Source organism: Lepeophtheirus salmonis, chromosome 3 (assembly GCF_016086655.4).
Source record: "Lepeophtheirus salmonis chromosome 3, UVic_Lsal_1.4, whole genome shotgun sequence".
NCBI lineage: Eukaryota > Metazoa > Arthropoda > Copepoda > Siphonostomatoida > Caligidae > Lepeophtheirus > Lepeophtheirus salmonis.
The window spans coordinates 48,875,185-48,889,840 of record NC_052133.2 but is presented as its reverse complement, the minus strand read 5'-3'; the positions used below and the strand labels follow the sequence as shown (position 1 = coordinate 48,889,840).

At 34.1% G+C, this 14,656-nt stretch overlaps 3 protein-coding genes across 3 annotated transcripts; 2 read left to right on the top strand and 1 right to left on the bottom strand.

Moving 5' to 3' along the window:
- Window positions 1-6: 6 nt before the first annotated feature.
- On the bottom strand, window positions 7-2,626 carry EMC1 (ER membrane protein complex subunit 1). Its single transcript, XM_040709607.2, has 3 exons — window positions 2,215-2,626; window positions 1,908-2,168; window positions 7-1,828 (listed from the first exon to the last, which is right to left on the bottom strand). The coding sequence occupies exons 1-3, from the start codon at window positions 2,624-2,626 to the stop codon at window positions 120-122; spliced, it is 2,382 nt and encodes a 793-aa protein (XP_040565541.1). The 3' UTR covers window positions 7-119.
- A 730-nt stretch (window positions 2,627-3,356) lies between these two features.
- Window positions 3,357-6,035, top strand: LOC121115258 (ADP-ribosylation factor GTPase-activating protein 1). The gene is made up of 6 exons (XM_040709460.2): window positions 3,357-3,652; window positions 3,744-4,025; window positions 4,101-4,207; window positions 4,351-4,453; window positions 5,414-5,619; window positions 5,676-6,035. The coding sequence occupies exons 1-6, from the start codon at window positions 3,593-3,595 to the stop codon at window positions 5,908-5,910; spliced, it is 993 nt and encodes a 330-aa protein (XP_040565394.1). The 5' UTR covers window positions 3,357-3,592; the 3' UTR covers window positions 5,911-6,035.
- A 966-nt stretch (window positions 6,036-7,001) lies between these two features.
- Window positions 7,002-11,993, top strand: Ubc2 (ubiquitin conjugating enzyme 2). Its single transcript, XM_040709461.2, has 3 exons — window positions 7,002-7,332; window positions 8,484-8,764; window positions 10,962-11,993. Exons 1-3 carry the CDS (start codon window positions 7,154-7,156, stop codon window positions 11,057-11,059), a joined length of 558 nt encoding a protein of 185 aa, XP_040565395.1. The 5' UTR covers window positions 7,002-7,153; the 3' UTR covers window positions 11,060-11,993.
- The last annotated feature ends 2,663 nt before the right edge of the window (window positions 11,994-14,656 follow it).

Below are 14,656 nucleotides of genomic sequence, written 5' to 3'. Positions count from 1 at the left end.
ACGTAATTTTGGGAAAATGATGGAATTTATTACTGGATCTAATAATAATTCTTATAATAAATAAGGATGATAGATAGTAAATACTAATAATGATAATTGCAACGAAATTGACTAGATAATTATTTCCATGCTTGCTTCACATTCTTGTTCTGCGCCAACTTTTTGGTTGCATAGGCCGCAATAACTAATCCCATTAAGACACTGGCGATAACATAATAGTCAAAGTCATCCTTTAATAAATCAAAGCCTTTGGAAGGATGCACTTGTGTACAATATAAATCTGCTCCATACACGAAAACAATGGAAGTTGATTCTAGGCCAGTATGCGCTGTGATGATTTTTTTTGGCCCGATAATAGTCCTATTATAATTGAGAACGCTCTCAGAACTTAAATGAAGTTCAGGTATATAAGGTAATAGTCCTGGTTCCCTCATATCCATGGGAGTATTCATATTGGGTCTTCTAGGATCTAATAAACTACGAGGAATGTTGTAGACGATTCCTTGACTCGTAGCCATTAATAAATATTTACTTGTTATGCCCTTTTCAGTAGTCGTGTCCGCCATAGTCATTATGTGAGCATTACCAAGAATGTAGGATTGTCTCTCGATGAAAGGTGCAAGAGTGTTTTGAAAAGATGAAAAAACAGTACTATTAACTTGAGTATTCCCTTCAAACAACTCCAAACTTCCAACTTCCGTTCTTCGTGATTTCTCATTATAGTACGAATAAACGATCCAGTTCTCTGAGTGAACTAAAGTAAAGGGTCCACTAACTCGTTTATGTGATAAAGAGAACAAAATACGACCAGTGACCATATCCACCAAGAGTAGAGTGATGGAACCCAAATCAACGGATTCAGCAAGAACAGCCACTAAATTCGGGTTCACATATTTAAAAAGAACAGAACGATCCGCCATCACTCTTCCAAGGGAATGTACTCTATCATCTATATGCTTAGAAACTATTTTTGTTATGATTGAGCCTGTTAGAGCAATGTCCCATGTTTTGACCATACGGATCTCCCCGTTCCTCTTCAGCTCAACTCTACTTCCGATTAAATTGTTCTTATTCTTTAGACTAAGAATGTAAGTCTGCTTCTTCTGTATTTCTTGAAGAATCTTCTTATCATTCGAAACGGGTTCGATCTCTACATCCCCGTTTTCCATGACGATCATAATCGGTCTAATATCATCGTGTATATGAAAATGTAAAGAAAATGCTTGGGTTACAACTCCCTCTAGTACACGCTCAGAGTGTACTTTCCCCAACATGGAATTAAAAATTGTGACATGATGACCATTCGAATTTTTAAAAATGACGGCACAAAGAGGTTTTCCTTCAGATCTTAAAACAAACAAGGAGGGATCTTCAAAGCCATGAAGCCCAAGCATTAATTGCCAAAGGATTTTACCATTTTTTGAATCAAGCCCATATACCTTTCCATAGTCTGTTATTGAGACAATGACCTTACGTATCCCGAAATCATTGACTTCTCTATGAAAAATGTTCTCTAGTCTGTGTTTCAAAAACAAGGCATGACGCGTGAGTCTATCTCCAAATCGTTTAAATACATTTAATATACCAAAGGATACACTCCCCTCTTCACTCGAGTTTGAAGATTGATTGTCATCCGTCCAATAAGGCAAAATATGAGCAGCCACAATACTGGCCATTCCCTCATTTCTTATCCATCTATTTCCAAGTAAAGAACCATCTTGAAACAAAAAAATGACATTTTTCATTCCATTTTTGTCACAGGTCATCCAAAAATTTTCAACAAGACCTCTATTATGTTTAAAAAAAAATAGTTTCCGTATCCAGAGTCACACTGCACTTGTCTCCTTGACATTGTAAAAAAAGCTCAATAAATATCTCAGGAGAGCAAGGATGAATCACTGACACACTGTCCCCATTTCGATATTCTAAATATCCATGATTCATAACTAGGGGACCCTCAGCATCCCGGAAAGTAGTCATTAAATGAACATCATCTTCAATAGCATGCTCTCTCATACCGGCATTTATTCTTTGAATATCAAAGTAACCCGCAAATTCCTTATTTTGGTTTTCACAGTAGATAATAAGCTCCTTGATCCTTTTACATGTCCGACCTACTACACTTGGAATGGGGATTTCCTTGAGGCTTTGCTCCGTTTCACCCGTGTCTAATATTTTGAGAAGGCTTTCATCCAGGATAAGTAGTTTGCTTTTATAAAAAAAAGGCCTGTTGTAACGGGCCAACCTCATACATTTCCTCTTTCAAGAGATGCCCCTCGTCGGGACTCCACGTTCGCAAGTCCACCACTCCAGGGCTCTTGGATGTCAGGGATCGAATGTCACCATTCCGTTCATCCAAATCGAACACTTTTCCCTCTGGCTCCAAACTGTGTCGCCATTGGATTTTACCTCGAGGATTGATACGACCCAGAAGCCCTGAGCGCGATAGAAGGACAAAGCCTCCATCCTTCATTGAAACTCCCTCCAGGGGTTTGTCCATATTCTCAATGATCCAATCCATTTTAAAAGCCTGATCTTCATAGAGGCCGAGGCAGGAGGATAAACAGAATAGCACAAAGACGGATATGGATTTGCGTGACGATACTCTCATCACTGTCTTCTTCATCTTCTTCTTGTCAACTCCAGGAGGCGAGATGCCGATTATAATGTGCGGAGCTATCAGCTATCCTCTCTTAGGGATGGAAATTCTTCTCTTTAACTTCGTACAGCAGCTAGCTTATCACTTATCGGCTCGCATATCCAGAAACAGAGGCACCCTTTTAACGTAAAGTAGACACTTCTTTAAATTAACAACTCAACCTCTTATATATATAATATAACCCCACCAAAGTCCCCCTTAATATTATTATGTAGCATAAAGTTGTGCCTTTTAAAAAGATGGTATATCAACATGATTGGAGGATCAAATATCCACTCCAACTCCCTATTTTGACAGTCTTGATAATGCTTGGCAGAGGCAGAAAAAAATCCAAGTCCAGTCTTTGCTTACTAGTCCAAGTCCGTATTTTTTTTTTGTCCAGTGCAAGTCCACAGAAAATAAAATATACTTAAAATACTTAATATCCGCGTGAACAAGTTGAAATGACTTTTGAGTGCAAGACGAGTCGCGAGTCTTAGCCTTCGAGAGCAAGTCAAGTCCTGAGTCTATGATTGTGCGATAAAGTCGAGTCACAAGTCTTCAAATTCTAGACACAATTCTGTGTCTAGAATGCCATGCACTAGGGCATAATTTATGAGATAAAAAAGAGGTTTGTTGAATACTAATAAAAGAGTCATTATAAGGAGGAGCAATCTAGACTGACAAAAAATGACGTAAGAGTGAAAGTTTCTCTTCAGATTTTATGACGTCCAATACCTCAACATGGACTCAACTCATCATCATCACATCATCACTTGAGAATATTATTACCACCACGACTGAATAAACTGAGACGTCCATATCTTTTCTGTCATCTGGCATATTTTGACGTCTTCATTCCAATTCCATGGAAAATATTATCTAAGTCCTAGTCTCAAATATTCGACTCCAGAAGTTTGAGGTTAATAAAAACGGAATTGAAATAATACGAACATGGCGAGTCCACGAACCCGACGCATTCTCTCGGATCTCCGTCATGAAAACAATAACAACGTTAGTCCATCTGAAGCGGATTACTTAAATCCATTTATTTAATTTATTCAACCACTCTCTTCAAAAATCCTTCTTTTTATTTAAATTATAGACTTGTTTTGAATGCGGAGCTCCAAATCCTCAATGGGTCTCCGTTTCTTATGGAATATGGATTTGTTTAGAGTGTTCTGGAAAGCACAGAGGTCTTGGCGTGCATATATCTTTTGTACGCTCTGTAACAATGGATAAATGGAAGGACTCTGAGTTGGAGAAAATGAAAATCGGGGGTAATTCTAGAGCTAAAAACTTTCTTAATAAAAAAACAGATTGGAAAATGTCTGAGCCCGTTTCTATTCGATACAAGTGTAACTCCGCTGCTCTTTATAGAGATAAAGTATGTAATACATTTTGAGAAATGAATAAAATGGGGATCTTTATATTAAAAAAAATAAATAAATCCTTTTTTCAGATACTTACTGAATATCAAGGAGAATCATGGTCTGAAGAAACGGCTACTGTTCCTTCACACTATAAAAATCGTGCAGGCGACGTTCAACAAAGTAAAAAATCATCTAGGTAAGTAATTTGTCATCCTTACAATAACGTCTTTTGTGTGTAATGATTTATGTTTTAATAATTAATACATAGAGCTATGCTCTTTCTATGTACTCCGAAGTCATATTTTGTAGTATTAATATTTCATTCTTAATTGTAATTAGTGATGAGAATAAGTATGTTGGATTCGGTAATCAAGTTACGACTACGAATGAAGCTCCTTCTACGGGAATATTAGGAGAAGACCCATTGGGCTCGCTGCAAAATGTAAGGATTAAATCAATGTTGTATTAAATTATGAACACATTAAAACTGTGTACAAATTAAGAAACAAGTGTTTCTCATATTCAAAAGTAATTTTTAATTTTTTTGAATATTATGCATGTTTATAGTAAGTCCGATTTGAAAGTTTTTGAGCCATTAATTCAGAGAAAAATCAGAAAATTGAGAAGTTTAAAAAAATCATCTAGACTTTTTCACGCCCTTACTACTAATTTCCAGAGGTGGGCATTCCGTATATATCTTCAGCTAATTAGTGGACTAATAAAAATTAGCGGATTTATTAATACCAAAATTGTTAGAACGCTAATCCCATCATTACTTCTTACTTAATTAGAGATCTACTGGTTTTTGAAGATTTGAGAGTATATATAATATGGTAGTTTCAGTTACGCTTTGAATTGGTTGTTAATGGCCTCGCCAAAATTCAATTTTCAAATGGAGGGATTTATAAACCCGTTGCCTCGGTCATGTCGCTCTGTTAGCGCCACTTCCACGTGGTCAAGTGCGAAAGAAGTCTCTAGGACTAACATTCTTAGTCCGGGAAGCAGCCCACCCGACCAAGACAATCTGCCCCCGACACTTTACCATATAAAACTTACTTTGGCCCTGCCAAAACGAATGGGAAGGTCATTTGACAGACCTTTGCATTAAAATAATTTAATTAGCGGATCCATGAACTTACAAAATTAGTGGAATTAGGGTTAGCGGAACGGCCAAGAAAATAAGCTGATTATCGCTAATTTCAATTATACAACTGGGCCATAATTTCTCAAAATTTATTGTTATGACATATACATATGTTAATTAAGATTTTTTTTTTTTTTTTTGAGTGAGAATCCACTCATCGGGTCTGAAGGAGTTAAGACAATCTACCAATGTGTTCATACTGTTTTGTTTTGAAATTAACAAATTAACTAAAAATGATGACTCCTCTTTGAAACATAGGGTTTATCCGCATTTTCTTTTGGAGCCTCCGCATTGACAGGACGAGTTGCAGAAGTGGGGTTGAAATTTTCTAAATTGGCCTCTCAAAAAGTGTATGATGTGACGGACGTTGTCACAGAAAAGTTGGATGAAGTAAAGAAGAAAGGATGGGGGGAAATGTCGACCCTATGGAATCAACAACAGACGCAACAGCAAATTCAAACGAAGTAATTACATTTTTTATATTATATTTAAATATTTTAAATCATTGTCCATTCCTCAGTGATCATGATGACGCCCGTTGGAAGGACAACGATGATGGAGAAGGTTGGGGCTCTGAGGATTGGGATGATCCATCTTCCAATCATTTAAAAGACCCATCAGCCATTCCTCCTCCGACCCACAGTTCTTCAAAAGCAAAAACGACGACCAAGAACGAATCTAAAAGCAAAGATGAGTTCAATGAATGGAAAGAATTGGAAAATTCTGCCTGGGAAGTCTTGTCAAAGGATAAATAAATAATCATACTATATAGTAAAAATGTTGTTGTATAATAACCAATTTTACACAATTTTTTTTTATATTCCATTATTTTATGTTATTGTTACTATTTTAATTGCATTTAATATATATAATTAATTAATATGCGGCAATGTTTCTTTCCCGCCCATTGTTTCAAATTGTAACTTGTTGCTTTACTATTGATGTAAAATGCACATAACAATTTCTATCTCTTTATTATGATCAAACTAGTGAATATGCATCGACGCAACATTTTTATAATAGAATGTACGTAGTTACGCCGCCAGATAAATCTCCGGTTATTTTGGTTATTAATATTAAAAGGACTCGACTATTACAATATTATAACATTTTAGGGGTAGATTACCAAGAAAAGCCACCTGCCAAAGGGCTTTCCTAGATTATATTAAAATATTGAAGGAATAATGTACATATTAGGAAATATTTCATACACATAGTAGTGGTAGTAGAGCTTACAAAGCAATGTTTGTATAATGCGTTGCTGTAAATCTGCTACTGTCTGAATAATGGGGAAAGAAAGAAATATTGGAAGAAGAATGGGAGAACAAGAGAGGGAAAGAAAGAAAGAATTGGTGGTTATTTTTTTGTATGTACAAAGTTATTATAACAATGTTAGTCAGCAACGATTTTCAGTTCTCACTGGAAAATGTTCTGGCAATACGGATGACCTCATTGGGACCCTAAATACAGGAGTAATCCGATGAAGAATAATTGGGGAAAAACTAAATATAGCGCGCATAATTGAGGCATCAATGGAAAAAAGACATGTAATTGAATACATTTTCTTTACTTTTTGTATAACATTTACTCAAACAAAGGTTCCCAATGACGTCACTATAAAGAGAAAGAGTGAGTTCATAAATCTAGCTGTGTTTGTCCTAGGATTTTCTTGTTGCCTAACTTTGTTACAATAATAACATTGTATTGTATGTACTGTAGTTACTATGTTCTTCTTCTATGATTTAAGCTGAATGATTTTCCTCGTACTGGGTGCATATGTTGTGGGGTAGAGAGAGAGAGAGGAGAGTAGAAAGAGACGGTTAAAAGAGAGCGTGTAGAAAAAGAAGGAAAGAAAGAAAGAAGGAGTGAGTGAGTGAGAGGTGAAGCAGCTTGGTTCGTTCATCTTTTCCGCGTCGATTTAGAATCCTGTAGTGGTAATAACTGGAACAACTAATAATATTAAGTAATAAATAACAAGCGTACATAACTCTCCATAAGATGTCTGCCAGTGGATCCTCTTCAGGATCATCAGGTCGGAATAACACAACAGAAACACCCGAGAAAACTCGTAAAGAAACTAAGTCAGGGGCGAAACCCTCAAAGGCGCTCACCACTTCTACCAAAAGGATTCAAAAAGAGTTGGCAGAAATTACGCTGGATCCTCCACCCAATTGCAGGTACATCCTTGATATTCTATCCATTAACTAATACACTCACAGGGTTCACCTACGTTCCTTAACCACCGGCTTCCTTTAGGGATTGTCCAAATACTGGTCGAGAAAGGAGAGTTTTTGGAGTACTTCGTAAATCAATTAAGACCTTTTTTTAATTGCTCACTTATAAATGTCCCCATTAAGGGACGCCAGGGACTGCATCTATCCCTGTCTATGCGAATATTCTTTCCCCGCATATTACATCGGTGGGATTTGTGCATGTTGTCAAAGCCGGACTTTTCATGTTGCAATCTATACTCCTTTCAACTCAATAGTTAGGAGTTCCCCTTTTATTACGAATTCCTTACGCTTCATTTTTTTTGTAAGGGATTCTTTTAAAAAATGCGTCACGCAATCATTTTAATTCAGGAATATAGTCTCCTATATTACGCAATTTTCATAGAGGTTTGTCATGTAAAATGGCAATTAACCCTCCCTCTAACCTTTGCGTACTTATTGTACGACTTCATTAAGTTATTACGAGCAAGGCTGGTTGTAGAGAGGAGACATTGAAGTCGTTTGTCTCGGCCTTGCACTGAATCTTAAAAAATTGAGGCCTCGCAAAGAGTAGATTTTTCTTATATTAATAAATATTTCCTAAAAAAAGATAATCTAATAAAATTCTAAATGACTTTTCTAAAAAAAGGTCATTGAATAAAGTAGTAAATGTGTTAAGTAAAAAAAAAAAAGGTCAATTAATGAAATAAGAAATGTCTTTTCTAAAAAGGTCATTTAATAGAATAAAAAATGTCATTCGTAAAAATAAATATATAAAGTATCGAGCACTTCATTCTTTATAAAAAACAAATGAAAAAATTCGTAATTAAATTTTTCAAAAAAGGGCTCTCTTATTTATTTTTCCCCGAGGCCCCTCTCACTTCAATACCAACCCTGGTAATGGATACTTCAATTTACTCTTTTTTCAGTTGTTCGCTGCAAGATATATGTGATCTATAAATAAACCAGGCCATTTGCTCAATGGTACGCCCCATGGGTTTACTTACCTCGATTAGCGTTTGCGAAGCACTGTTCCATTATTGTATTAATACTTATTTTGAACCTTTCTATATTCACTCAAATAATAACTAATCTCTTCTCTTTTGCCAAATCTTTAGTGCGGGTCCCAAAGGCGACAATATATATGAATGGGTATCCACCATTTTGGGACCACCAGGATCTGTGTATGAAGGAGGAGTATTCTTCCTGGATATCCACTTCTCTCCAGAATATCCGTTTAGACCACCCAAAGTCACATTCAGAACGCGGATCTACCATTGTAATATTAATAGCCAGGGAGTTATTTGTTTGGATATACTCAAAGATAATTGGAGTCCTGCTCTAACCGTCTCCAAGGTCCTTTTATCTGTATGCTCACTCTTAACCGACTGCAACCCAGGTTTGTTTTTGTTCATTTTAGTCATATATTCTTGAGACATATTCTTTGTCGTGAGTTCAGGGCTAAAGGGTTGTCAAAAATGATATATTTGGTTGACATTAATATCAGAATTATCTATAATTGACAAAATATTCAATATTTTAATTTGTAAAATCTTCGATAAAAATGTATCATACATACTTATGAATGTTATAATCCACCGTTACTTCCCTGGGGGGTTATCAACCCTTAAAGGTTGAAATATCCCTTTAATATCTAGTGCATATCACATTTTTGCTCAAACTTATAGGTTAGTTCATTATTTGTCATATACTCCCTGCATCCAATTTTTTTGGGAGTTGGGAGGTTGGTTACTAAGTTATTAACTAATTCTATAGTTAATTACTATCGAGGTTTTAAAGAATGTGTTCTAAGCGTTCTCATTATATATCTACCGCCTCAACGATGAATATGAAAATGAGGAGATCATAGAAAAAAAGTGGGGTATATATTATTCTGTATACTTAGAACATGTTTTATTTGTGACCAATTTAGAATTTATCTATTCTCTACAGCAGTGGTCCCCAACCTTTTTTAACTGTGGACGGGTCAACTCTTGACAATTTTACTGATGACGGGAGGGGGAAATTATAATAATAAACGTGAATCCACGGTGTCTTTGTCTATAAGTGGCTAAGTAGTTTTGAAGGCTTAATTGTCTCATTTGGGTGCTGTTCGCCGCATATTATGTAGAGCGAACCTGCTGTTTAGGAATCACCTGTCGTGATAAATCCATACTTAAAGAATAAATATACACAAATATAATTGTAAAACATTTTTCAACTTGTTCACGGATACTTATAGTTAATGTTGTGTCAGTCCAGTCTTATAACCGGTCCATTAGACCGTTAGTCCTTCGAAATGTCAGTGCTAGAATGGATTAAAAAAGAATAAATATACTTGAGCGACGTCATTAAGGGCCGAACTAAGGAACTTAAGGGCTCCTCTGTAGGACTGAACTAGAACAGACCGAGACTATAGTCTTCAGTCCTAAATAAGGACCGATACAACACTAATTATAGTAGGTATCATATGTAACATCTACTAATGGTTTATAAAATTTTATATTAAAAAAATATCTATTCTAATGTTGGAGTGGCTTAACATCTCAGTAGTGTTAATTCCGACTTGTTTAATTATATTTCGTCTCTTCTTTGTTACATTTAGTCACGTTTTTATTTTGTCAGGAAAATAAAAGATTTGTGTTAGTTAGTCAGACGAAACATTCGAAAATATTATTTTTTATCGTCTCTAAATTTTCATGCAAAAAACAACAACAAAAAAAAACATTTATTGACGAGTATATTTCGCATAGTCATAGCTAGCAAAAATTTACATTGCGCCCCAGGGAAAGAAAGAAACGGAGAGTTAATATTCATAAGTTTAATCTTTGATACATCGTTGACCCAGAGAGAAAACATGCTATTTGGACAAAACCTTGAACGAAGATATTTAACTTTGAATCTTTGGCTAACAATATCGTCGCCAATATTGAAGCTAGTAGATTCAAATTTTGCTATCATCATTGGCATTATCTAGTGACTAAATTTTAGTCACTCGACTGTAAGTTTTTTAATTATTAATACTTCTTAAAAATGCATTTATCAAATACTGATATTTTGCTGGGAAAAAATCTTAATATTAGCGATAAACCATGTTTGGATGAAATGTAATCAGTTTATATTTCAGGCATATATAACTATTTTATTAAATTAAGAGATGATATAGTTGAATAAAAATGTTTTTGTCTACTAGTACATGTAGCTATTAAAGTAAAATATTGTTTAATTATATTTGCTAAAACCTAACAGTCAGTGTAAAATATTCAAAGTTTCTCTGAAGAAATGTACCACTGCATTATAGATAGGATTTTAAAACTACATAGCATGGTTTTGCACTGAGAAGACTCGTAACACTTTGCAGTTAGTATATTGTCGCTTCTGATAGGGAAAATATTGACTTTTGGTAAAAGAAAAGATTCAGAATCAAAATCTCCAAAGAGTTATAAAACTCATTTTTTTAATGCTTTGCCAATTAGTATGTGTTCGTCAACGATGTATACCAAACCATCAATCACATTACACTGGTTACATTTGTACTCTGAGTCCATAATATATTGTTTAGTGGAAGATATTTAATAATATTTTGTATTTTGTAGCGGATCCCTTGGTCGGAAATATTGCGACTCAATACTTACAAAATCGAGAGGAACATGATCGGATAGCTAGGCTGTGGACAAAACGATACGCAACATAATAATTTAGTATTCCTCGATTTCTTTGAAGCTGAATCGGCATGTGTATAATATTCTAATGTTTGTAATAAATTAAATTTCTCCTATAGATCTCCGAATGATAATGAATGATATACTGAATGAAAAAAATGTATCATTGATTAATCTGAGAAAATTAAAAAAAAAAAAAAGAAATTGTTTTTAATAAATTGAATATTAAATTTTTTATCTCTCTAACAAAGTTTTTTTTTGGGTAGCCGCCAATGCCGTTACCACATAATATGGCCAAACTTCGTTATACTATATTGTATTATAAAATTTGAGTAAACTCATAGTACTACATATTTGAGTTTTCATTCATTTTGAGCAGCTGATAAGGGAATAATAAAATTGAGTGGTGTTGTTGTATATTGACCATGATAATATATATAAAATGAAAAGGAATAAAAATGATAATTATATTGAATTTAGAGAGCTTTTTTTTTTTTTTGTTATTATTAATTTATTGACGTTCTTGTAAGCCCTTTAAAACTAATTTTGAAGTTCTAATGAGTAGTTCAGCTGGTCCACACACTATTAAATTTGAGATTGATCTTTAATCCTGAAATTAATATATTTATATATTTTTTTAATTTGTCAAATTCCATTATTTCTTTCTTCAATATTACTTTTCTTATAATGTCTCACACTTATTTCCTTACTACTTATTAAATGTTTAAGAGTCGGTTTTTTTTTCATGTGGATTATTGAAAAGCTGTAAAAATAACAATAATAACATTCTCTAATAACGCAGTTTAAATTTACTTAAAGTGAGTATTATTAATGAACGGATCTACTCCAAATTTTGTTTACCCAACATTGTCAATTGAATAATTAATGCATTATTATTATTATATTTATTATTATATCAATGAATTTTGTAATAAAGTTTATAAAATATATTTTTCTTTTTTGGAATATTCGGATCAAATTAATTTTATTACTGATTATACATAATTTTCTTAGTTCAAGGCAGCGGTTTCTAGGGGAGAAATTTGGGATATTCTGGGGGCTTTAGAGGAAGAAAAACTCATACATTGCCTTCAAGTGTTAACTTTGGTGTGCTTAATGTATGGTATTCTGCCGAAACGGCCATAATCTTAATAGGATTATTTTTTTTCCTCTGGATTTTACCGTAGCATAATATCTAAAAGTATTTTCAAGATTAAAATATTCATTCTCTGCCTTAAAAAACCAAGAAATTGAATTTATTTTGAAATTTAAAAAAGGAAAGCTAAGGGCCACAAATTAACCCTTGATCCAAGGTGGTAAAAACTGCCTTGCTATGAGTACCATTCAAGTATGGAGGAATTGATTCAAAAATTTTATGTAAAGGACATTGATGAGTAAAGATTCAAATAATATTAATAATGTTAAAAAACTTAAAAACTAAAATGGTACCCTTGACAATTTAAAGAATATTTGGGAGAAAAACAGCTTTGTCAGTGAGGAAAATCCCTTGTATAATGGGTATGTTAAAAAGAAGAAATCTAAAATCAAAATGGTAACCCTAAAAATTTGAGAAATGTTTTGGAGGAGGTCATGACGTTTAAATAGATCAGCTACAATCAGTTGTGACAAGGGAGGTAAACAAGAACCTTGGCAAGAATTACTCCTATATCGATCCCCAATTATAATAAGGAGTATTTTATAAAGTTTTTAATATAATTGAGTCCATATAGGAAAGGATTTTCAATAATCGGGCTTGCAAGAATTTTTAATTAGATTAGATCACGCTTTTTGATATTGACGTCATAGTCTATATGTGGTTGCGTTGCGTGTTTTGTCAAAATTTGTGTGTCCTGCCCAGCAGTCTGTACGATACATCAGGATGAAATTTCTAGCAAGCCCGATTACATGATGGTCTAACCTTGTATTCTATTAACCTTGGTAGTAACTACGTAATTTTAGCTGTTTTAGTTTCCATTAAAGACCGATATGGACCCATGACAAATTTTATTCGGACAGGGCTGATAGGATTGCAGTCTTTTTAGTTTTTTTTTAGACTGATAAAAAACTACTTATAGATAGTTTAAAAATTAAAATATGAGAGACTCACATAGCTCTTAAATGTACATTATAACTTTAGAAGATCTGTAGGTTACCAATGACAACATTCCTATTGCATTGAAAAAGGAAGAAAAGGGAATCATGGATTTGGTAATACATATATCAAGCTAATCCAGTGTAATGATTAGCTAAGATATCGTCGTCATTGGATTATAGCATTAAGCTGGTCCATTTGTCTTTTTTGGAATCGGTAATCTAATGAATACATTTTCTTTTCTTCAGCTGTTGTCGTTGTTATTAAATTTCTGAGGAGTGAACCTCCTTTTCTACTACATTCAAGTATATTCAAAACCTGATTGTACATTTTTGAGTTTTCATAAAAGACGGAGAGTAACCTTGAGGGTTTGTTGTAGAGTTATAATTATATGTCCTTGTTGGACTCGGAGAAGAATTGAGATCAACATCGGAGTAATTCTTGCTAATGTCCTTATTTCTGTCCTTTTCCCCCCTCATCCATTGTCAAAGCTGATTGTAGCTGCTCTACTCCAAAACATTCTTCAAATTATCCGGGTTACCATGTTGATTTTCAGTTTCTTTTTTTTAACATGCCCAAAAAACAAACGAGTCTAATCACTATTCATGATACACTAAACGATGGCTATGTAAGCCTAAAAATATTGTAGCCTTGGGACAGTATATGTAATTGTAAGGAGGGCATGTATGGTGTTCTTATGTTGAAAGTATTTTTAAGCAAGTTAGCTCTATATTCGGAGAGGATGCCTCTCTAATTCGCCAAGATTGGGATCACATAGTATGAGGTGGAGTCAGGCAGGAAATCTTGTTTAAAGATGATGTTTGTAATTTTTCTATTTTTTTTATTTGAAGAAAAAAGTCCCCGGAAAGTATGTATTAAGAGGATATGTCCGGACAAAAATTGGTTATTAGAAAAAAAAAAAAAATAAAATAAACTCTCCATGACCAAGTGTGGCAAAGTTTCAACTTACAATTAGTGGACATTGAAGCGCCTGGAATTTTTTAAGAAGGGTGACTTTGGAGACATAAGTGTCTCTTTCCCCGATAGTCTAAAAAAATCCCTAAAATGTAAATAAAAGTGTATAAATCATATAAGTTTTATCAGAAAAAAAATATTTCAAGTCCCAAAAGCTTGTGGTCCAAAAGTGCAATTTCATGGAAGTATCACTGGGTTAAATCTTAGGTAGAATCATTGTCATTTGAAATATACATATGTATATGAAAAAGGGACATACTCCACCAGACCTTTTATTCCCGGACAACCATCCCCAACATTCTATATCCTAGTACATTCACCCCTGTCCTATTTACACACAAGATATTTTACCCCTTAGAACAGTGATTCCCAATCTTTTCTTCGCTGTGAAGGGGCATATAATTTTGGCCAACTACATGGGACGTAGATTTATTCTTTTAACCTTTTTTCTGACCTTTTTTGAAAATAAATTTCTTGATAACCTCAGACTTACAGAGCCCAGTTTGGGAATCACTGTCCTAGAACCAATAGCGTGGAAAGTCCCCTTTTTTTTATTTTTTTA

What these genes read in the sequence shown, in the direction of transcription:
- Ubc2 (XM_040709461.2), top strand. Translation starts at nt 7,154, where the DNA reads ATGTCTGCCAGTGGATCCTCTTCAGGATCATCAGGTCGGAATAACACA. An exon ending in GATCCTCCACCCAATTGCAG is followed by an intron (nt 7,333 to 8,483) that starts GTACATCCTTGA and finishes CCAAATCTTTAG; the next exon opens with TGCGGGTCCCAAAGGCGACA. An exon ending in CTTAACCGACTGCAACCCAG is followed by an intron (nt 8,765 to 10,961) that starts GTTTGTTTTTGT and finishes TGTATTTTGTAG; the next exon opens with CGGATCCCTTGGTCGGAAAT.
- EMC1 (XM_040709607.2), bottom strand. Translation starts at nt 2,626, where the DNA reads ATGAAGAAGACAGTGATGAGAGTATCGTCACGCAAATCCATATCCGTC. An exon ending in ACAACAGGCCTTTTTTTTAT is followed by an intron (nt 2,169 to 2,214) that starts AAAAGCAAACTA and finishes TCAAAATATTAG; the next exon opens with ACACGGGTGAAACGGAGCAA. An exon ending in AGAATATCGAAATGGGGACA is followed by an intron (nt 1,829 to 1,907) that starts GTGTGTCAGTGA and finishes CAAGTGCAGTGT; the next exon opens with GACTCTGGATACGGAAACTA.
- LOC121115258 (XM_040709460.2), top strand. Translation starts at nt 3,593, where the DNA reads ATGGCGAGTCCACGAACCCGACGCATTCTCTCGGATCTCCGTCATGAA. An exon ending in CAAAGTAAAAAATCATCTAG is followed by an intron (nt 4,208 to 4,350) that starts GTAAGTAATTTG and finishes AATTGTAATTAG; the next exon opens with TGATGAGAATAAGTATGTTG. An exon ending in CATTGGGCTCGCTGCAAAAT is followed by an intron (nt 4,454 to 5,413) that starts GTAAGGATTAAA and finishes TTTGAAACATAG; the next exon opens with GGTTTATCCGCATTTTCTTT.